The sequence below is a fragment of the Manis pentadactyla genome, chromosome 4 (genome assembly GCF_030020395.1).
Source record: "Manis pentadactyla isolate mManPen7 chromosome 4, mManPen7.hap1, whole genome shotgun sequence".
Lineage (NCBI taxonomy): Eukaryota > Metazoa > Chordata > Mammalia > Pholidota > Manidae > Manis > Manis pentadactyla.
The window spans coordinates 27409058-27432506 of record NC_080022.1 but is presented as its reverse complement, the minus strand read 5'-3'; the positions used below and the strand labels follow the sequence as shown (position 1 = coordinate 27432506).

Below are 23449 nucleotides of genomic sequence, written 5' to 3'. Positions count from 1 at the left end.
AAAATGTGACACAATAAAATTTCTGTTTACTAATTAAACCCACAAAGCAAACTAGCAAAACATTAGCATGAGATTTTAGTGACTGCCTACTAACTATCTATCAGTCAGTGAATCTCTACAAAAACACTACATTTATTACCATATTACATTTACTATATTTACTATAGTTAAAAACATTCAGCCTGTTGAGTGTTAAATTTCTCAGCTGACAACTTGGGGAACAATTTTCTGAGAGTCATTGGTATTTTGTAAAGGTTGGGGAGCTTTAAAAAAACTGAACACCCAAGCAAAAATTTTAGAAAAATTTTTAGTAGTTTTAGAATAATGCCACTTTTGTGTTAAATATATAGATAGAGCTCAAGTCCTAATTTAGAAGCCAGAAGTTTCTTTAAAAAGGGGAGAAGGGCGTTTCATTGCTAAAGTATAAACCCATTTTGCAAATTATTCTTTAACCTTTTTTAAAATTCAGAGATACACTAATGAACTTGTTAGAAGATTCAGAAATCAGTTAAAATATCAAGTAATGATTCAAAAATAGCATTATGTAAGGCCTACAAATGACATTTTTCAGAAAAAACAAATCCCATGTCTATATTCTATAGATAACTTCTGATTTCTCAGGAACTCGACAATTTAGAAACACTGTAGAAAAAAATGGCTGATGTAAAACACTTCTTCCAAATTATCTCATTAAACTGACATTCCAGACTAATGCACATAATTTTTTATTGTAACCAAACCACAAAAAGCCCACATTTAAGATATAAGAGAAAGCATCAGTTGTGTGACAGAGTTTTGCTAAATCTCAATAGCCTTTTTTTTAAGCAAAGGGTACCAAAAGAAAGTCATTAATATAAACACAGATAATGGCAGAAAACTACAGAAACTCCAAATACAGAAAGGCTGTTATGTATCCTAACAGCATAACCACTATGGTTGAAAACCACACAATATTCTTTCTCACATCTGTTTTGTTGAGGAGCCAAGAATGAGGGTCCTTTGGGTATCCTAGACAACCGAATTAGAAGTAGGAATGTCTGATGAATGCTGTTCATCCCAACAAACTGAGACTAAAGAGATTTGGAAAGGATACTATTCTTATCTTTTTAATTTTACTTTCCTGAAAACAGAATTGTCACTTGCCTCCCCACCCCTTATCTATTAAAAACAAAAACATAAATTACTTAGGATTTTAGTTTTAAGTATTGAGATAAAATGTTTTGTTAGATTAACAAAATACTTATGTAATTCACCTTTCAGGCAGATCTCAAGTATTTTAAGACTATAGAAACCAATGTGGAAAAAAAAGTTATGATATAAGGCAACATAGTATTCAACTAGAATCTAACTGTTTATAACAATCAGGCAAGAATTCTACTCTGAACTAGGGTTTTCCCATATAGAACAGAGAACTCTCCCAGGAAATGTCCCCTTTTACGGCCTCAGGCCTCTCTGCACACTATCAGGCCAGGCTTATAGAACCAAACAAATACAATGTGCCCACTGAAAAACATAAATTAATTCTAATGACGAACTTATTACATAAAACTCTCCAAAAAAGCAAAAGTAGCATCTAGAAATCATTTCATTCACTCTGCTTCCCTAAATTACTTAATTCTTTAAAATTTTTTAAATGAATAATTTACTAATTTGAAATTTGGTTTAAAAATTGAAAGAATGGTTATATCAGGGTGATGGAATCATGGATAATTTTTTAAAGTCTCAAATTATGTTTGAGGGCTGCATATGTATTCTTTTTTCCCTTTACTTTCAAGTCTTTGTTTAGAATAAAAAAGTTGTCTCTTGCATCCTTTTCAGTATTTCTCAGGGCATTCCATCACTGTCAGATAAATTAAATTCTACAAAAATCAAAATAATTTTGCACATTTGTTTAAGTCCCACTGCCAGTCATGAGCAGAAATATTAGGAAAAAAGTTGTAACGGCCACTCCAGAGCAGCAAAAGCTAAAATTTAAGTGATAACCAAGTAGAAAAATATTTTCTACATTCAAAATTCATGCTCTCCAAACAGAACAGCATTTTTACATTTTTTTCTTCAAGACAAAATTTACAAGTTATATATAACATATATATATATATATATATATAAAACTTATATAACAATAAAACATTTCCCAAAGTGATTAAAGATTATTTTAAATACTAAACTGAGAATCTAATGGCATTATATATTTTAGTATTCTGCATTCAAAAATCACTTTAAATTCCTTTCATTTAAATCCAGCTTCTATATATGCAACTTCTGTTCTTTTTGGAACTTGTGCTCAAATGACTTTTCTGGATTTATATCATTAAGGACAAGCAGAGCCATAAAATAACTACATAGATTCAAAGATGAATTTAAGAGTATAATTGAGAAGCATGGTCCATTCACTTTGCAAGACTGTATTAGACAACTAACAAACATGTCAAATCACTTTGCATATCATTAAAGTAATAGTAAATGTGTTTCTTTCAATGGTAGGTAAGTACAATTCCTTTTGCTCTAAAAAGTATCTGACTACCTAAAAATACAGACTAGAATAGTCCTAACAAGTAGCTATTCAGGAGAAAAGATATCTCAATGAACATTTCTGCTGCTTCTATTCCCACTTTATTTGGAACTAAAACATAACACACACTTTTAGTCCAGCCAAAGTAGCTTCATCAGAAGTTCCCCTAACTAAAAAGTCACAGGCACAAATGCTAAACTATTTATTATTATTTAAAAACCCATTGTGCCAGCTTTTTGGTTGAATGAAAGTTCATACAGTATTAAATTAGTACATTGTACAGGACGCCCTTAAAAATCACTTAAAATGTTTCATGGGAAAAGAAAGCACAGACAAACATTAACTTTAGTCAGGAATAATTCACAACAAATAATCATACAGTATTGTGTTCAAAGTCCTCTAATGTAAGTAAATTTAAGCTTTCTATGTATCCACCTAACTACTAGAATTTAAAATACCCTGTCACAAGAGGATTCCTGATAATCTTCACACAAAAGAAAAACTTAGAACAAAATTGGAGAGCCAAGGCCCAACACTCACTCAGGAAACTATTAGAGAATATTTACATTCAAAATTTTTTTAATAAAAAATTCACATGTCAAATTCTTGATTTAAAACTTAGTTGCACATTTTCCCCAATTATGCTTTTAATTTCACATGAAGCTTAACAATTACATTAAGTCTCAGAAAAACTGAAAAATTTGTTTTTGATGACAATCTTGGGTCAAACTGTACCCTATCTTCATTATTAGATTACAGTCAATCATATATGAATTGCACTGAAGAATAAACTTTCCATTTCAAGATCTCTAAGCATATGGCTGATATATCTAACTTACCTGCTCAGCTATTAAATGAGTATGAATTTCAGCAATGGCACATGCAAAAACATATACAAATATACAACTTATCCATAGCTCAAGAATTCACAGGAGCATCTTCTGAATCATGGCCAGCTGGACCACCTGACTAGGTGGCTGGACTTCAGAAATATTTTCTAAGGTGTACATATATCTGGACATAATTTCATATGAAAAACCCAAAGGAGAAAAACAAAAGTTTCAAAAAGTTTTTGAAATATTTTAAAAAGTTTCAGGAGACTAATAAAGTGTTTAACTTTCATGTTTTGTTTTCCAGGCTTGAAAGCAGGACAGTTAGGTAAAATTCACTTATAGCCCCCCAAATCATCACATTCCCTAAATAGCATAGGAAATTAAAAAGCAAAGGCAGGAAGGACATGGATTCAGAAGTACACAAATCAATGACAAAGACTTCACAGTCTAGTCAAACTTCCCTTTTCAAGATATGAAGACAAAAAAATGGAGCATGCAAAAGAGAAATGGTAGAAATTGACTGAAGTCCACATAATAAAACTGGTAAAAAAAAAAAAACCCTTCTCATCATCTAACTTTTACAATTTTTGACTGCTTTTTGCATCTGCCTGACAATTATACTCAACTTAATCAATAAATTATTATTACTTTGTCCCTGATTTCTTTCATGTAAGTTTTTCTTATGTCATATTCAAGTACCTCCCAAACTGGCAAAATGAAATGTGAGATTCAGGGATTTATGATACTATCAGTAACAAGACGCTCCCCTGCCCCTCCCCAAATATTTTAAAGTTAATTATAAATTTGTGACTGTCTGGATGAAGCATGCTTTCAAATTTAACATACCAAGCATGATCATCTGGAAAGCAAACCGTTATGTAACACCTACTTTATGTCTCTCAATTAATATACCTTAAAACCATAAGGAGTGTTTTGTTTTGTTTTTTAAAGATAGGTACTGCCTATATTGCAATTTTTCTCAACACTGTCATTTTTCCCAAGGAAAGAAAGCAGTTTTCTTTCCAAATTTCCAGAAATACAACAACCGCTTCTCTAGGGAACAGAGAATGAAAAAAATATATACATTGTCAGCAATTTTAAGATCCAGCTCCTCACACAAGCAGTGATTCAGGCTGATAATGACATTTCCAATATCCTCGGGAACTATATAGCATGCTGCCACAAACATCCGATGAGAACTCAGGGGTGGAAGAAATGCCATCTTGCATTTGACGGTGCTGCCTATTTCAAACTTAATTCTCATCCGTTATCTCACTGTCTCTTCACAACTACCTTAAGAGGTAAGTGAGAGAGGGGCTGGCAGCCCTGTGCCTCTACGGGACACACAACCCGGTTAAAGGACACGCACACCGTCACATCTTCAACCGGAATAACAAAAGATACGGCAAACCCTACTAGACTACAGAAAAGAGAGTAGTATCGCCCAGTGCCGCCTCCCCAGAGTTTCGCCTCCTCGGTATCCCCGGGGAAGTGCGGCTGGAGGCGGAGGAGGCGCCGGGCGGAGGGAGGAGAAGGGGAGCCGCCCGCCCAGACCTCAACTCGCGCACCTGGGCGGGGCGGAGGGAGCGACGATTCCCTGGGGACGCCCCCACCCACCCGGCCAGCAGCTCTGACTCACTCACCTGCGGAGCCGATTTCCATTCATGGAGCTGGGGAGAGTGCTTCGAGTGAGAAGGGCGCCCACCACTGGGGGCAAGGAGAAGGCGCAGCGCGACAGGCACCCTCACTCGGCCGCGAGGCGGGATGGCGACCGCTTCACCTCAGCAACTGGGCTCTGACACCTCTCGTCAAGAGCCGCCGTCTGGAAGCAGCACGCGACTAGGCGAGAGGAGGAAGCGTGAAGCGAGGAGAAGGCAGCCCCGTGCGGAACTTGCGTCGCCCGCGGCCGCTTACGCTCCCACTGCTCCTCCACGACTGCGGCGCAGCCGCCGACCTCCCCGGGGGCCACCCCCGGAAGCCCGCTGGCGTCAGTTCCGCTGCCCGGCGTCCGAGCCTTGCCTCTCCGCCCAAAGCGGTGCGGGCGCGACGTCGGTGCGCGCGCGGTCGGCAAGGATGCGGGGGGCGGGGTGGACGGGGAGCGGGCGCCGCGCTGGGCGGAGCCTGAGGCACGCGCGACTGCGGCCGCCCAGCGGATCGCCGAGGCCTCTTTTGCGGTCCTCCGCGGGGCACTGCCGGCCGGAGACACCCGGGAGGGGCTGGACTCGTCGCGCCACCCCAGTCTTGGCGGAGCGTGCCAGAGGCGACGTCGTGGAGGGCGGCGTTGTTTACCTGGGGAGACCAGCCACGCTTCTGGTCTGAGCGTGGCTGGTCTTAGGTGCAGCGCCCAGACCTGCAGCTGAGTTTCCCGGGCCGAGCCCATCTGGGGCAGGGCTCCCCTCCTTCCCGAGTCCTTCCCGCCACGCCCAATTTGGGCGGCACCTCGCGCCGCCTCCTCTGCTGGCGGTCAAGTGACCACTACAATTGATCTCTCCAAGTCGGTAGGATTGCTTTGACGACCATTTTGCGGGGGTGGGGGTGAGGGGGGTATGTACAATTTAGTTTGGGAAAAGATGGTTAACAAACAGCACATTACACAAACATCGGATAGAATAATGTCCGTGTTTACAACTCTTCAATAGCGTGTTGGTACACTGAGAAGACCCCAACTCCTTTCGAAGCCAGATTAGCAGGGCCACTGCCCGTCTAGCAGGACTCGTCCTCATCATTATGCTAGAGCTATATTGGTTTGCTTCTAAATCTCCCAACGCGCAAAGCGTTTCCCTCTCCGAGCTTTTGGTTCCCCTGTCCGGGTACCCTGTCTTTTCTCCCCACTCTCTCAGGGGCCTTTTCCCGACCACCGTCAATGGTGGGTCACCCCTATTTTTCTGCACAGTATTTCCTTAATAATAATTCTTCCAGTCTAATTTGTTTTTTTTACTAGTTGTATGCCTCCCTCCCCAACCAGAATATAAGCTTTATAAAGTTACCAGGGCCAGCACATTAACTGGCAAATAGTAGGTCCTTAATTGTTGGCTAAATGAAAGGTGATATTATTTAGGCTGATGAATATTTCATAATTTTCCCCTATGTTCCTAAGCATCACTAGTGTTTAGACTTTCAAAAGTCAAAATGCATTTAAAAAAAAAAAAGCCTGGGACAAAGAGGAGAAGGAGAAAAAAATCCTGTTTTCAGTTTCCCCAATAACTGTGGGTCTTTGAATCAGTCATTTGAGCCTCTGGGCTTCAGTTTCTTCCTAGGAAAAACAGTAACATGTACCTTTACACAGTTACTGTGAGGTTAGGGAATGTACATACATCACAGAAAAACTCCCCCTAAATATTAGGGGAAAAATGTATTTACTATAATTACCATTGTAAAGCATTTACCTGGCCCCCTGTTCTGAAACTGTTTCCCTAAATGATTGCAGGCTTCTTCAGCATGCCCCAGAATAGACATGGCGATGGTGATAAACCCAGGAATAGGCCACTTTCTTCTTTGCTGACATTAATGAAGCAGTATTTGGACCTTCTTCAGTGATGCCTTCCCAACTACTTCTGCTCTCCCGGGACCACACCTCTGTAGAGTGAGCCCCTGTGAAAAGTTCATGACCTGGGAAGCCAAAAGTCTGAATGATTCTTCCCAAAGCAAAGTTCTATGAGGCTCTCCCCTAACCACATGCACACCCTATTTTTTGGATAACCTCATACCCAAATGAGCTGCTCTTAAGCATAGAGCAGGGTCTTTGTGTGTCTTGTTAACTGTCGAGCCCCAGTGCCTAGAACAGTGCGAGTGTCTGGCAAACAGCAGCATTCCATAAGTATTTGTGGGATGGATGGATGGTTGAATAAGTGACTGGACTTTAAAAAAGGGGCTCAGGAAGCAGGCTAAGACTCTCTCCTCATCCCATGTGGCACTGGTTGCCCTCAGACGAACTATTAAATAGTACAGAAATATCAGGAACAAGGAAATCAGTGCCTTCTGAAAGTTGCATTCCTAGGCTAGATAAATATCACTGGTTGAGGAGCACAACTGGACAGAATCCTCTCTCATATGGGCTGAAGTTAGTTTACTTGACACTTGAGTTCAAATCTCTTCTAGACCAGTAGTTTTTACACAGAAAGCAAGCTACTTTGTATGGGACACAATGTAAAACATACTGTCCTAAAGGGCAGAGCTGAGACTGAAGGTCCTCTGCTTTCTGTGATTCTAGGAAAAGTGACTCTCTAAGCTTCATATTCCTCATCTGTAAAACCAGAGTACCTACATAGTGCAGACACTGCCCGATGCCTACCTAAGAACCTTTATCCCCTTGCCTAGCAGACTTGACTTGTCTTTCTAATCCACATGACTAGAGGTAACTACTAAACAAGCTAAGCACTCAGGATGGATGAGCTCATTTGCTTTGCCATTTCTAGCAAACGAGATGAGACATGAGGCCAGATCTGCTGGGGCTTCCAGGGACTTCCTTTACTTTAAAATGAAACATGGGAAAAATTAGTCCCTCTTTTGCTAGTTATTGTTGTCAGCATTTCCTTCCTGCAATTAGGGTTGGGATAAGCCATTTTAGGACCCTGAGATGAACTACCATGAGGATAAACCAACACAGAAGATAGCAGAGCAAAAAGACTGCAAGAACCTGATTGATTGGTGTGATCATTGAGCCACTGAATTAACCAACGCTGGAGCCATATTAAATCAGGACTTCTTGTCATGTGATAGTTTCCTTATTTAAGCCCGTTTAATTGGACTTTGTTATATGCATTATGTAAACTACTTCATATAAAGGCTGCGAAGATGCAACTAAGATTAAATAGAGACTCTACTGAACACCTAGCCAAGTACTTCAAAGTACCAAAGCCTCTCCTTTTCCAGTTTACTTCCATTAACAATCCATAGGCCTTTTCCAAACACTGGCTGGAAGCTCCCATGGCCTCTTAAGAGGGAAGTTCCTTGCCTTCTGAAGGTGGGGAAGAGGGACAGAGAGCTCTTGGGAAATGTCCCTCAGTATTTCTTTGTCCCAAAAAGACATTGCCAGCGGACAGTGGTGAAGCTTTCACAGTCCAGACCAAGAGGCCAGTGTGATCCTGCAGGGTAAGCCAGTGGCCTAAACACCCTTCATATGGTATTCTGGTAAGGAGTTGTGGCACTTCAGTGGAGAACTTCTAAATGCACCTCATCCCCGGCAAGTCCACTTTTTCAGCTCCTCCTTGACATAACCACTTTAAAGGAATGCTTCTGTCATGCTCTGTGCACCTTGTTAAGTTTAATAGGTTTCCTCAGCCTATAGCCAAGGGAATAAATGTCTTAAAAGCTAGAAACAAATAGGGAGAGCTGTTCGCTACAATTGAAAGCTACTTTCTATTCAAGTACTACAGAGAGTGGTCTGAGGATGGCCCAGGCTCAGAACTTGAAAACAGTCTTCTCTTTGCACTATAACCCTATCCTTGAGCTTTCAAATCCTAACCGCCATGAGATTGTGGTCTGCTAGGCCAAGAGGTACCCAAAAACACCAACCCTCACTGCCCCACAGCACTTCCTGGACAAGAATGTGCTACATTATATGCTGCCAATTGACTGGGCAGAGGGAAGGCTGCTCAACCAATACTGAAATGGAATATCCAGGAGTATTAGGATTAGCCTTCACTCAGAACCTTGATCTTCAGGACCAGACAGATCAGGCCTTGGGCTCCTACCATCTTTTCCTCTTGAGCAACCACATCCAGAAACCCGCTAAATATCACTCATTTCTAAAACTGCAATTTATGGCAAAAATGTCCTGTAATAATTATCCTCTCAATTCCTTTGCTAAATACTTTATTTCTGCTCCATTGAACTGTAAATTTAAGTCTTATTTCAACTAGGAAAAGTCTCCATGTTTCAATTTGTTCTCCAAGTTCAACGAACCTCACTAACCTTTGCTGCTGCAAAGGAACATAGGTCTGGCTGGCTTGCTTCCAAAGGAATTTGGCAGATAGTAGCCACAGGTTAGCTCTGTAATTTGAAAAGTCACAAAACTTGACCTCCAGAGGAATGCTAGGCCCACTTATGTACACACTAGCTGCCACTGAAAATTTCTCAATGGGCCCTAGGCCAGAATCCTCCTCTGAGCCAACTTATGCCAGCACACAGAAATAACAATGCTCTAGCAGTACCAGGTACGCCAGAACTTACACATGCTTGACAACATCAGCTTAAGGTACAAAACCACAGAACCTCCAAGTTAGGGTGAGAGTGAGAAAAACATGGTAATCTGGTTAAGGTTCTCTTACCTGAAGATTCAGGAATGCTGAGTCCATCCTGTACACTTGATATCACTTCTTGATTACCCCCTCTGTATTCATGAACCACTGATTTCTAGTTCATTTCAGTCCTATTCACAAATATTGATCCCTTGGTATATGCTATGACCTTGAGATGACAAAAATGAATAGGATGTAGTTTCTGCTCCTAAGAATTCACAGGCTCTGGGGAAAACAAGTCATGAAAATAAACAGAGCAAGCTGCTAAGTACTATCGAGTACACTGGAACACCATCTATGACACTGGTGAGGAGCAAAATTAGGTTTGTTTATTTTATTCTTTTACAAGTATAGCCTGAGGACAGGAAGCTGGAGGTGGAGATGGCAGTGGTGGTTGTGGTGAACAACCTGGAAGTCCTAGTCTTAGACTTATTTAAAGTTGGTTTTTCCAGTGCTCATTTTCAAGAAATACTGGAGAATGACCATAAAATTATAAGATCCCAGAGAAGATGGGATGGAGAATGATAAAGTGAGTAGAAAATAACATCCCCTCCTCAATGCAGCAGCTTATGTTGTTAATCATGCCCTTCTTGGATCCTATTCCACTCTCTTGATTTTTCTCCCATCTCATTAAAACAGTCAAATATATGGTATCTACTAGTGATTTGAGTCATCTTAGGTAGGCTTCCTCTCCTCATCCCACAATTTAAGTGTTTTCCTAGAGTTGTGTGCTATGTTTCTCTTGCTTTACTCTTTCTTTAAGCCATCTCCTGTGGCTTTTAACTACCACCTATGAATATGAATCTCACATCTATAACTACAGTTTTATAGTCTTTCCTGAGCACCAAAACATAAGTGTTTATTGACACCCTTAACCTCGTTGCCCCATGGAAACCTCAAAACCCAGTCTATAAAAGGCTAATTGTCTTTCTTTACAATAAATTCACCACCTTCCTTCTGAGTCTCCCTTCTCCTCCAATCTTGATCAGAGTCCCAATTTACTCACTGCTTCCAAGCAGAAACCCGGGCATTAGCCTCTACTCCTCTCTTCTTCCTCCAGCATCCATTGAGTCCTATTAATTCTATTTCCTGAGTGTGTCTCAAATTTGCCTTTCTTCTCTATCTTCATTGCTACAGCTTTACAGCCTCAATCCAGGCCCCCATCTCACTCCTATACCAGAACCATTTGGTTATTCATATCCCCCATCAAACTTTAAGCTCCTTAAGGAAAAAAACACTTTCTCAATTTTGAATTGTGCTTGCCTTCTCCCCCACAGTACTGCTAGACATGGTGCTTTGTGTATTTGTTGAAAGAATAAGTGGAGACCCTGTATGACTCCATAGAATATGCAGTTTCAACACTCTGGAATTTGTTTTATCCACTTCTTCCTTTAGAAGTGATGGTTCTGCTCTTGTAATAATCTGTTACTCTAAACTAAAATCTACCAGAGATATGATTAATTCCAATAGTTTGTTTTGTTAATGGGAAAAAAAAGAGAGAGAGACCGCACTTTAGAAATAGAAGCCACTGTCATCTTTATAAAACACAGAATTGTGCTGCTGCTCTTGCTTGCTTTAGAAGGAACTGTACATTACAGCTGCTGGGATAATTTTACAATGGACTGGACAAGGTACAGCTCAAAGCATGACACAAACACAAGTCTCAGAGGGAAACAAAATGCAAACAAGTACACAGCTGTGGGGCTCTAGGGACATTTCCCCATCCATGCTGGACTTGAGAGGAATAAAAAGTTTAGAAACTAAAGTGAAACCCAGAGTAGTCACACATGCCCACCGGATGGCTGCTAAGTGCAACATCACACACCAGTCAGGTTGGACTGTGTGCACAGGAAAGTCATTTCATTTTTCCTTATTGCTACTACACCAGGGGACTCAGTGCATTTGACACATTGTCTTGCACAATCCTTGGAGGGTTTCCTATTTTCCTTTTTAAAGAAGGAAATCTGCCTTCCTCACCTTATTCTGTTTTGTTTTGAGCCCATTCCCTCCACTCCCTTTCTTGGGCTCCCAAACAGCAGCCAGAGGTTCTGAGTCAGTAGGAATAGAGTAAGGGGAGAGCACCAACCTAGCCTCTCTCCCTGCCCAGGGAGAAGGCAAGTCCTAATTAATGGAGGGTGGGGAATGGGGGAAGAAAACCAGAGAATCCCTTCTCCCCATTATGCTCAGAAGGCCAAAAAGGAAAGAGTGCCCTGCATATCCCTGCCATGATCAAACTTTAAGAAGGAAGGCATCCCAGCTACCATCCTGGGTTGGCCTAGGCCCAGTAAATGTAAATATAAATAAAAATAACTTCCCCTGATGTAGTTTCCAAAACTGCATTTTGGCTCGTTTAAGATGACTTTCTATCCTGAAGGGGAAGGAACTTCCATCCTTGTTTGTTACATATGATACCAGGTCTAAAACACCGTCCCACCATATGCCATGGTCCAGCTAAGAAATCAAAGTGTCCCCTTGGCTGCCCATCTTGAGTGCTAGCCTCATTTACAGAATTCTGGGCACGAAAAAAAAACTTATCCAGGAACTTGTTGAGCCAAAGAGGCGGCCACAGAGGAGCTATCTGTAGGTGGGAACCAGGAGCTTTATAGGCAGGTTTCACACTTTTAGATACCTCTTTCAGCATTAGTCTAAGCTTAGGTTCCCAGTAAAACCATCCCAAGTTTATCCCCAGAGGCCAGAAGTAGCACCTCAACCCCCAGTGGGACAGGCTGGATTGGAAAAATTACCAGTGAGCAGTGCTCTCCTTTCCTACCTTTTATCCAAATCCTCTCCATTCTCTTCCCATCACTCTTTTCCTCCCCCATGTCCATCCCTTAACCCTTCAACCCTGGATACCCAAGTAGCTCAACCCTAGGATATCCTTAGAAAAGGGAGGCCCCAGGTAGAGAGAAATGGAACCAGATCAAGAAAAGTCAATGAGAGATACTGACCCCAAGGAGTAGACAGGTGTGGAAGTTGCCAGAAGCCCTCCTGATTTCATGCTAGTTGGGCAGGCCTGCTGCTCTACCCTTGTGAGAGCTTGATGGCAGTCCAGCCCAGAAAGGACATCACTGGACTTGGGGAATAGATTCTTGGTCTTCCAAAGCCAAAGAGCTAAGCCTGACCTTGCCAAGATAACAGTGAGATCATTGTAGCCATGCAGAAAATTCATCATTACATATGCAGGCCAGTAGATAAGCTGAGTGAATAGAAGGAACAGGAAGCCAGGAACAGAAAGAAGAAGAAAAGGAAGGCAAAGAGTGGAACAAAGGGGATAAAAGACCTGTCTAAGAGGATGAGGCTAGGGTTGCCCCAGCACTTCCTCAGAGCTTAAGAAGCACCACTTAAACCAAAGCCCAGAAAACCAAAGCTTGTTGCCAACAGCACTTCTCAATCTACATGCACTACCTTTCAAACAAGAATAATCCTCAAGGTCAAAGGTATTTTTCAGTCTCAAAGATTAAAAAAAAATAAAATTAAAAGCAAGAAGTCGTTTTCTTGCCAATGTCCAAGCTTCTGCTTTTGCACTTATTTCTTGAGTGGCATGTGCAATGCCAAAGAGCTAAAAAATGCATTTCAAGCCCCAGTTTAAAACCCATGTGAGAGAGTGAGGCAAAGAGAGAAAGAGAGAACACAAATTTGTTGAGAGTAGGTGGCTACCACCAGCTCCCTGTGGACATTTGCAAATGCTGGTGAATGACTGGACCCTCCAGGAATAGTGCCCTGATCCTAGCCCCAAAATGCACCCAAGAAGAGAACATGCAGAGCCCACTGTCCCAAGAGAGCTCCCCTCCCCAAAGGGTGACTGAACATGAAGTAGACAGTATATGAAGGCGATGAACAGGGCAGATGGAGTGTTGGCATCACTCTCTTTAGGCACTTGTGTAAGGAATGTAGGCTCTCCAGTGAGCTGCCTCCTCCGAGAACCCTCCATTTTGTTCTGCAGCTGGGCTGTGCCCATGGGGCACCACACGCTATAGCCAGTAGGAAGGAAGTAAAGGAGGAGTTACTCAACAGTCCTGATGCCTTCTTCATAATCAATGTTTGTGCTATGTTTTGTGAAGTCACTGAACCAAGAACCAACCCAAACAGAACCTGGGATAGACTGTTTTGCATAGCAAATCTGGGTTTGTACAAGGGCTGCTGGAGAGGGGAAATGGTAGCTCTAAATGCAAAGGCCCAGATTCAGACTGGCCTTCCTCTGGCTGGCCTCCAAGCCTGTGCTAGGTCTAAACTATCATGGCTTTATCACCAGATTGGGGCAAACCAAAGCCCAGGTTCCTCAGAAAGAGAAATTTCTACACTGAAGCTCTAACTGCACCCCAGGAGTGGGACAGGAAAAAAACAGTTCAGGAAAAATGGGGGCCTTGCTTCAAGGCCAGCAGGCACCAAGCTAGAACCCCCTACTTTTCCAGGTCTGTAAGACAGTCAAACCCATCTCTATCCAAGGACATGACCAAAAAAAAAAAAAAAAAAAAAAAAAATCATGCCACCCACTTACATGCCCTAGTGGGGAAACCAGGAAAATTCATTTGTGTAAACAGAAGCAATAGGGAGCAGCAAAATCCCCAGTCTGTCCACAGGACACACTGGAATTGGGAATGAGCCAAAGTGTCAGGAGGACAGTCCAGAAAAAGGGAAGATGCATTTGCAAGAAAGAGTGCAAGGCAGTGCAGAGGAGGGAACCTGTAGCAAGAAAAAGGTATTATCTGCACGAGGAAGGATAGTGTCTGAGCCCCACCCTGGGGCTAGACCCACCTGCCTGGCCAGGCCAAAGAACAAGTCAGGTACATAGTTCCTTCTGATGGCTCAATGTTTCTGGGATGTAAACTCATTGGGCATGGGAGGGATTTCCAGATTTTGGCAATAGACTCGAGTTATGGTATAAAAATAACATTTAGTTTTTGCTCTTTTTTCTTATTTTAGACCTAAGGATCATTTGTTATAAGACACCCCAGTTAAGAAATATTGAAACATAAGAGACTTGACCATCAGGAGAAAAGCCAAGAGCAAGAAATGCTAGGGAAGTAACTCCTCCAGATCCAGGCAGGTGGGAAGGTACAGGAGACAGGGAGAAGAGGAGACATAAGTGGAAAGGCCAGGGGCCAGTCATCTCAGCAGCTCCGAGACTTGTCATGTCTGAAAGTGCAAATGTCAATGGATTTTAACCATTTTGAGGTTGTGATCTTTTTAAAAGCTCAATGAATATGGAAGTCAATTCCTTCAAATGCAAAATTGCTGGCGCTCTGGCTGGAGGCTTGTTGGGTTAGGGGTATTTCTTCCCTACCTACCTCCTTTCCCACCCCCACCCCATCCCCCAAAGAAAGGTACAAAAGGTTGCAGTTCTGCAGCATTACCGTTACAGGGAAGGCACTGGTTACCCACCAGCAGGCGGAAGGAAGACAGGGTCGTGTCATTTCAGAGCTAAGTGCCATAGTGCCTTAAGTCTTACTAGGGGCTGGATGTCTGTCAGGGAGGAGGTGTAAGGTGGGGTAGAAAAGGTGGAGAAAGAGGAATATAGGAAAGGGGCGGTGGCAGCTGGGGAGGAGCAAATGAAACCATTAGCATTAAAAATCTTCCTACAAACTGGATTCCCAACCCATTAAAACATCTAGTATTCTAAAATATTGATCTGGATCAGGTTTCACTTTTTTTTCTTAAACAAATCTAGACCTTTTCTGATTAAGGCTCCTAAAGAATCCTTCCCTCCTCCCACCCACTTTCTCAAGCCTCTCACTTTCCCATCTAAAATATCAAGCCCAAACCTACCAGCTTTTGTCCATAGGGCTGCAGAGCCGACTTTACCAAGCTGTCAGGCATGAGTCTTTAGCACTGTGAGTCACATGAGACACCTGTGTGTATGGTGGGCACTGATGCTGCCCTTCTTGGTCCAGTGGGGTCAGGGCCAGATGTGACAAGATGGGTGAGGGGTCAGGGGCATGAGGTGGATATCAGAGATTTCTGGCTGGTGGTCTGACTTACTGGCCCTGTTCCCCAACCTTTTGCCCCCTTTGTAGAAGGAAACAAGGCCTTCTGTATTCTTCCCTACCCCCCTTCCTCCTCCCTCGTCCTCTGGATTTGGGTGGCACAGCTCTTGGGGCTTGGAAAGCTTTCTTCTATCCAGTGAGGTAACAGCGTTCTGCCTTCAAGCGAAGTACATGGTGCGCAGAGTATCCTGGTGAACCTGCACAGCTTTGGCCAGGGCCTGGGGGTCCCGCCCATTGCTCTGCCCCGATATGTGGCTGCCCTCTCCACTGAAAAGGAAAAATGAAAGAAATCCTTCCAGGTGAACTGAGCTGCTGCTAACCCCTTCCCCCGTCCCTAGGGTGCCAATTACCACAGCAATTTAAGAGAAAATCCCAACCCAGATTTGGGCAGATGAGCCCAAGGTCACCAAATTGGACAATACCCATTTCCTTCCACCCAAGGAAGGTTGAGAGGGTATGGTACCAGAGGCTGAAGCAAAAAGGAAGCCAGCCTGATCCCGCAGCTCACCTGTCATGCTCCTTGTCCACTAGGTGGTATCGTGCCCGGAAAGCCACCAGGCGGGCATAGTAGGCAGGTGCTGGGATAGAGACAGAGCGTGTGCATCGTACATAAGTGTGGCACAGCTGGTACGTCAAGATCTGGAGCTCATCCGCTGTGAAACGGTTGTCATCCCAAAGGACATAGTAATGGGATGGTCGGCTGGTGCCCTGGGAAGATAGGAAGGTGAGGGGCCCCAGGTTGGGCAGAGGGGATGGCTGAGGATAAGGAACAGGATCACTGTTAAAAGTACGGCTGGGCTAGAAGCATATCCAAGAACAGGCAGACACAAAGCCACCTATGTCATAAAGCACCCTTCTTATGGGCAACCTGCCTAAGTTATTCAAAGTGCACTTCTGTTCAAGGGCACTGAGGGCTTATTAAGAGAATGCTCCTGATTTGAATGCCACTCGGGGAGGACTGATATATTCTAGAAGCAGTGGGAATAATCAACTGATCTCCGACCCAGTGGGAACCCCAGGACATAGCCCAGCTACCTGGATGCCTGCGTGGCTGCACAGATAGAAGTCAAACTCAAATGGGTGGGTGATGTTGGTATCCACAGTGGTCCCCGCTGGGATGTTACCACTCTTCCCAATCTGTATAGAGACAAAGACAACCAAGATCCCAAGACCTGCCTGGCCCTAACTAGGGCCCCAACTCAATTCTGTCCTGACTCTACCAGAATCCCAAGAGTAAAGCAAAAGTTGCTGCTCCTAGAGGGCACTGGGTCTTGAAATAATGGGCTTTTGAAGTCACACAGACCTGTGTTTAACTGTTCGTTTCACCATTTATTGGTTATGTGATCTTTGCAAGGCATTTAACCTTTCTGAGGTTAACCTGGAGATAAGAGGAGGACCTACCTCACAGGGCTGCTGTGAGGAAGATGCCTTGTACAGTGTCTGGCACACAGAAGTTGAATAAATGGTAGTTCCCTTTTCTTTCTCTGGGAGCTGGTCTATATATGGGGTCTATAGGCAAGGGAGCTAGGAGGACAGAGAGGAAGCATAAGGGAAGGAGGGGAAAAAAGGGGAACAAAGAGAAGGAGGTGGTAGAGGAAGGGGGCAGAAAGGGGCCAGGGAGAATGGATAGGCCAAGGACTAAATCCCTGGATTTTATCTCAAGGGCTTCTTCCATGTTAAGAGAAGGCAAACAGGATTACGGGTGACTTCCTCAGTCCCTCACTCACTCGCTCATTCTTGTCAGCACAAAAAAGGCGGGTGTGATGGCGTTTCTGCACCACAATATAAGTGATCCCAGGCTGGTAGTCCTTTTCCAGTTTGATACAGGCATCACGAATGGCCAGCAGCTCATAGTGAAGGATCTAGGTACAGGATGAGGATGGAGGCAAAGACATACAACTCTGAGTTCACACATATTTCTAAATTAAAGATTTGCCACTTGTAATATGGTTTGCTCAGCCTCTCTTTATAAGCTGACAACCAACCAGTAGAGATGATAGGCCCTTCCTGCCAAAATCAGCCTTATACTTAGTTCACCTGACATGTTCCTATAAAAAGACCTTCACTGGCAGGCTTGGCATTAGAAGAAAGCACTTGGCTCCTATGCATGAAGAGACCTAAGTTCAAGACACAGAACCAAGGTTCACAGAGAAATCACTAAAATCATAATGCCAAAAGTAAGGCTGATTTCAGGATCAGGAGGATAGTAGGAGTTCCCCTGTGAGCTCCAAGAGCAGACAGTTCAGGAATATGGGTGCAGAGGGTGTAGATGTGTTCAGTCTTACAAAGAAGCAGGATTATAAGAAAATGGACTAGCTAATGAAGAAGCCACAATTAAATAACCATAGTTTCTAATAGTTTCCTATGGCCTTGCATGTCAGATATAGGGAGTCAAACTATATAGTAGAAGTGGACGGAATTTGGAATCAATTAGAACTAGGTTTAAACCAAACTTTATCTAGTTGTATTACTGTGAACAGGTCACTTAGCCCCTCTAAGTCTCATCTTCTCCACATCTACTCGGGTTGTAACAAAGTTGTAAAGACTAAAACAGGTAAGTCAGTACAAGCATAGAAAACCTCGTAGGAGCTTAATAACTGCTGACAGCTTTGCAAGCAGTCTGAATTTTAACCAAAGGCTATGTGAAGCCACCAGACATTTCTGAACAGATCAGTGATACAATGAATTTATCTGGTATTTCAGGAAACATGGATAACTTAGAGGAAATTGAGCACAACAGGCTTCAGAATCAGACCAATCTGTCTGAATTTCAGTTCTACTACTTATTAGCCTGGCTGACATTGAAGAAATCATTTAATATTTCCAAGCCTCCAGACCAGCAGCATCACCTAGGAACTTATCAGAACTACAGATTGTAGGACCCCATCCTAGACTCAAGGAATCAGAAATTCTTAGAGTAGAGCCCTACAAACTTTTAACAAGCCCTCCAGGTGATCTTGATGCATGGTTAAGTTTTGAGAACCACTGGTGTAGAGAATCAGTCTTCAACATGAACCAACTAGTAAAAAGGCATGGAGGAGCTTCTGTTACAAGAAGAAAGGTCTACAGATGCTTTTACACACCACTTCTCAATTGCAATCTCTGCTCCGAAGTCTATTCTATTTAGCAAAGCTCCCTAAGAAGTGCCAACAGCTTTGAAAATGTAGCAGTACTCTCTGGTACTGTTAGGCCCTCCAGCCTCAATGTGAAGGTCTTCTCCACCTACAGTAGGCCCTACCTGGGGGAGTTGGCCTTCAGGAACCCCATCTCGGTAGAAGATGATGCGGGTAGGCTTGAAGCGGGTGGACTTGTAGAACTGGATTAGCAGCTCACGCACCATGTAGGATAAGTCTTCAATGATCTCCTGCCGTGGTCGCTGTACCCGCACAGTAGCACAGTAACGGCTCGGGTGAGCGTCCATACTGCCGACCACCTGATAATCAAAGTGGCAGGATCAGCCACCAGAACCTCCACCTTTCCAACACTGTCAGGTTGTGGGTTTTGGGAAAGGCTTCTTAGCAAGAGAACTATGCAATTAAATGAATAGGTTTTGGATTCAATGAGCCATGGTTCAATCTCTGTTCTATCAAGCATATATTAGTGAATCCATCTAATCTTTTTCCTCCTCTTGAATGGAGATAACACCACCTGACTGCAGTGCTATTGTGGTGCATTTAATGCACCTTGCACAGGACTGAGTCCACAGTAGGTACTTGGTAAGTTTGACTTTCCTACAGCTTGCAGAGGGACATGTGAAGGTTTGACACTACTAGCTCAAAGAGTTATCTCATCCAGCCACCAGTTTGTCCTTTTTCCAATTCAAGTGCTAATCTACCCAGAGGCCATAGTGAAGAATATTCTTACAGGTGGTGAGAATAACAACATTTTCAAAGGGGATACTGGCCAGAGCCTAGCATGGATGGCCACAAGGAAAATAGGAATAAGCATAGTATAGGGTTTCCCTGCATTTGCTGAGATAAGCCCAATCTACCTACAGAAATGTGAGGGTTGAGGAAGAAAGGTGGGAAGAAAGGCCTGATCTCTCTGGCAACTCTGAAGCCCCCAGGGAACAGGAAGCAGAGAAGCCAGGAGAGGGATTGGAGAGACATCTCATCTACGAGATGGATCAGGGGTAGAAAAGGACAGTCCCGGCAACTTCCTTAAAGTTCCTTAAGTAACTGCCTTAAAAGGGGTCTCAGCAGAGAAATATCATCACTCCCATATCCCAAAAGTGGGCATGGAGAGAAAGAGAGAAACTCAAACATAAAGCTAGAGTGATGGAGACCAGGCCAAGACTCTGGGCACAGCCTACATTCTCACTGCTCTCTGAAAAAAAGACACCATACAGAGGTAGTTTTATGAAGATATCAAGGGAATGGCTAATGGGGATGATCAGCTGAAAGGAGAAGATCTTATGATGGGTCAAGTGCCAGGGCTGAGGGAAAGAAACCATGTGTAGTCTTGAGAGCTCAGAGCTAAGAGGAGACCCTTATGAGGAAGTTGGAGAGTATCACTCACTGCTGTGATAGAAGGTTTTTTCCCATCCCCTGCTGGGGGGTGTGTAACATCTGCTCCCAGGAATATCACTGGCTGCTGAAAGACGGCAGAGCTGAGCAAGAAAGAAAACAAACAGTGAGGAGTTGGGTCTTCTCTTCCTGGCACTTAACATTAGCACCCACTTTGGTCCTCTCTCCCTTGTGTCTGATTCACTTTGCCTGGCCAGAGTCCTATCTTTTCATCAATCCCCAACCTGGTACCTTGCTTGACAAGAGCAAGTGGGCAATAGCATTCATACCGCTGGTGTGGGACTAGGATGTTGTTAATGCCACCAAGTTTGACATTGATCTTCAGGCAGAGGTTGGACAGCGTCTGAGGCGAGGTCTTGACCACATTCTTCACTTGCACACACTGCGTAGCCATTCCCAAGAGTGTATCTCCAACACGTTTCACCTCAGCTATGAGCAGGAAGAGAATTAATGCATTCAACAAATATTTACTGAATGCCTACTAGACGCCAAGCAGTATGTGAGGTGCTAGGGAACAAAATGGTGACCAGAAATGCATAGGGTCCCTACTCTTACAGTGCTTACTATATAGTTACTGATTTTTTAAAAAATCACAAAAAGTACAATGAAAAATGCTATGACAGAAAATTTCATGGAGCTATGGGGGGAGCATTTAATAGGCAGTATAATCTAGCTAGGAAATGACTAAGTAATGATTGAAGTGAAATCTCAAGGCAGAAAAAGACTTAGAAGAGTAGGGGAGTTTGGGAGAGAGCATTCCAGGCAGAGGGAACAGCACACAAAAAAGTAAACTCAGACAGGAGACAGCAATGTATGTTTGAGAAACTAAAAGGCCAAAGTAACCTTTAAAAGGAGAGCAAAGAAACCATAGTGTGAGAGAAAGGACATGGTCATTAGACTGATCTAAGGGAAAATGAGAGAAGCTTATATTAAGAAGGCAGTTGCCCAGATGGAGACAAACAGATTCAAGGTATATTAAGGGACTCAGAGACTATATATGTGAGCAAGGGAAAATAATTTTTATGGATAACGTCTGAATTTCTATCTTTTCTATTGAATAGACACACCATAAATTCTTTCTGAGACATTCTGAGTTGGAAGCATTTTTGGTAAACCCAGGGAGAATATCAATGAGGCAACTGAGCATAGTAGTTGGAAGATAAAGAGTATTCTGAAATGGACATGCAAATCTGGGAGAGATATTTAAGTACAGGTAGTAACTGAAGGCAGGATCTTTATGAGGTCACCAAGGAAGAGAACAGAGTGAAAGGAAAAGAGAGCTTAGACGAGAATCTTGAGGAATTCCTAGAATTTGCAGCACAGGAAGATGAGTCTGCAAAGGAGAAAAATCCAGATAACTAGGAGGAAGATCAAGACAGTGTTGTGTCATGAATGCCAAGGGAAGAAAGATAATGTTTCAGGAAGGAGCAAATGTTCAACAAAGTCAGTTGCTGCTAAGAGATCAGGTAAAATGACTTACTGATATCAAGGCAAAATGTCCTCTGGATTTACTGATATCAAGGCAAAAACTATTTTGGTGACATAAAATACCAAGGAGGAAATGTAGGATCAGTGGAGGATGTGGTATGTTTCAATGGCAGAGTCTTGAGCATGTTTAAAAAGCTAAAGTGATCATTTCCACTTTCAAGAGACATGGAGTATTTAGTGGCAAACCAGTGCTTCTGCAAAGAACATTCAGAAAAGCCAGATAGACTACAGAAATCATCTTTCTGAAGGCACCAGAGAGGTGCTAAGATGACAAGGACAGGAGGGGCTAAAACTCCAGAGAGCAAGGGAATCTCACAGATGTGAGCTATCTTCTGCAGCTGTTTTGCCCTGGGTGCATTTGCTGATTCTAGATGTGGGCAGGGGGCTGATACTCCATGCTTTGCACCAGCAGAGGAACCACTGCCAAGGGGCCAAGCAAGTAAAAGGCTTCTGGTGGAGAGAAACGAGTTCCAAGTGTGAAAGGTTAAAAAAATTTTTTAAAGAAAACAGACTAGTATCTTCATGACTTACAGATTTCTTAAGCAGGACACAAAAGTACATCAAGGAAAAATACCGATAAATTGGATTACATTAAAATTTTAAATTTCTGCTTAACAAAAGGTGCCATTGAGAGAGTAAAAAGACAACCCACGGAGCAGAAGGTACATGTAATACATATACATATTAAATAAGGAATTACAAAGGACATCTATAAATCAGTAAGAAAATGGTAGTTAAGTCAAAACAAAAAAGGAAACGACTTGAGCAGGCACTTTACAAAAGACAAAAAGACACTCAGCTTTATCAATTATTAGAGAAATTAAAAGCACAGCACAATATCAAAAAAACACCCACAAGAATGGCTAAAATGAAAGAGACAATAACAAATTTGGTGAGGCTGTAAAGTATCTAGAACTGTCATTTGCTGCTGGTGGACGTGTAAATTTGTACACTTAAAATACCTCAAAGTTAAAAACTGGACAGGTACATGTAAGAGAATGAAACTGGATCATTGTCTAACCCCATACACAAAAGTAAACTTGAAATAGATCAAAGACCTGAATGTAAGTCATGAAACCATAAAACTCTTAGAAAAAAACATAGGCAAAAATCTCTTGGACATAAGCATGAGCAACTTCTTCATGAAATATCTCCTCAGGCAAGGGAAACAAAAGCAAAAATGAACAAGTGGAACTATAAACTAAAAAGCTTCTGTACAGCAAAGGACACCATCAATAGAACAAAAGACATCTTACAGGATGGAAGAATATATTCATAAATGACATATCCGATAAAGGGTTGATATCCAAAATATATAAGAGCTCATGCACCTCAACAAACAAAAAGCAAATAATCCAATTAAAAAATGGGCAGAGGATCTGAACAGAAACTTCTCCAAAGAAGAAATTCAGATGGCCAACAGGCACATGAAAAGATGCTACACATCGCTAATCATCAGAGAAATGCAAATTAAAACCACAATGAGATATCACCTCACACCAGTTAGGATGGCCACCATCCAAAAGACAAACAACAACAAATGTTGGCAAGGATGTGGAGAAAGGGGAACCCTCCTACACTGCTGGTGGGAATGTAAATTAGTTCAACCATTGTGGAAAGCAGTATGGAGGTTCCTCAAAAAACTCAGAAATAGAAATACCATTTGACCCAGGAATTCCACTCCTAGGAATTTACCCTATGAATGCAGGAGCCCAGTTTGAAAGAGACATATGCACCCCTATGTTTATCACAGCACTATTTACAATAGCCAAGAAATGGAAGCAACCTAAGCATCCATCAGTAGATGAATGGATAAAGAAGATGTGGGACATATACACAATGGAATATTATTCAGCCATAAGAAGAA

The 23449-nt window shown here is 42.6% G+C and overlaps 2 protein-coding genes across 8 annotated transcripts in view; both read right to left on the bottom strand.

The window, feature by feature from the left end:
• The window catches only part of AGO3 (argonaute RISC catalytic component 3), a 156218-nt gene extending 150404 nt beyond the window's left edge, over positions 1–5814 (bottom strand). Inside the window, exon 1 of one of the 2 annotated variants that reach the window (XM_036911923.2) lies at positions 4989–5814. In XM_036911923.2, coding sequence (XP_036767818.1) covers positions 4989–5007 — 19 coding nt within the window. In that variant the 5' untranslated portion in view covers positions 5008–5814. The remainder of the gene's footprint in view (positions 1–4988) is intronic. The other variant, XM_036911924.2, reaches the window with a different exon arrangement.
• Positions 5815–9891: 4077 nt separating this feature from the next.
• The window catches only part of AGO1 (argonaute RISC component 1), a 35225-nt gene continuing 21667 nt past the window's right edge, over positions 9892–23449 (bottom strand). For 3 of the 6 annotated variants that reach the window (XM_036911915.2, XM_057499998.1, XM_036911920.2), the window contains 7 exons: positions 20364–20523; positions 20087–20177; positions 18807–19001; positions 17296–17430; positions 16604–16705; positions 16077–16324; positions 9892–15835 (listed from right to left, as the gene is read on the bottom strand). In XM_036911915.2, the coding sequence (XP_036767810.1) occupies positions 15727–15835; positions 16077–16324; positions 16604–16705; positions 17296–17430; positions 18807–19001; positions 20087–20177; positions 20364–20523 (1040 nt within the window). In that variant the 3' untranslated portion in view covers positions 9892–15726. The remainder of the gene's footprint in view (positions 15836–16076; positions 16325–16603; positions 16706–17295; positions 17431–18806; positions 19002–20086; positions 20178–20363; positions 20524–23449) is intronic. The other 3 variants (XM_036911918.2, XM_036911919.2, XM_036911922.2) reach the window with 1 other exon arrangement.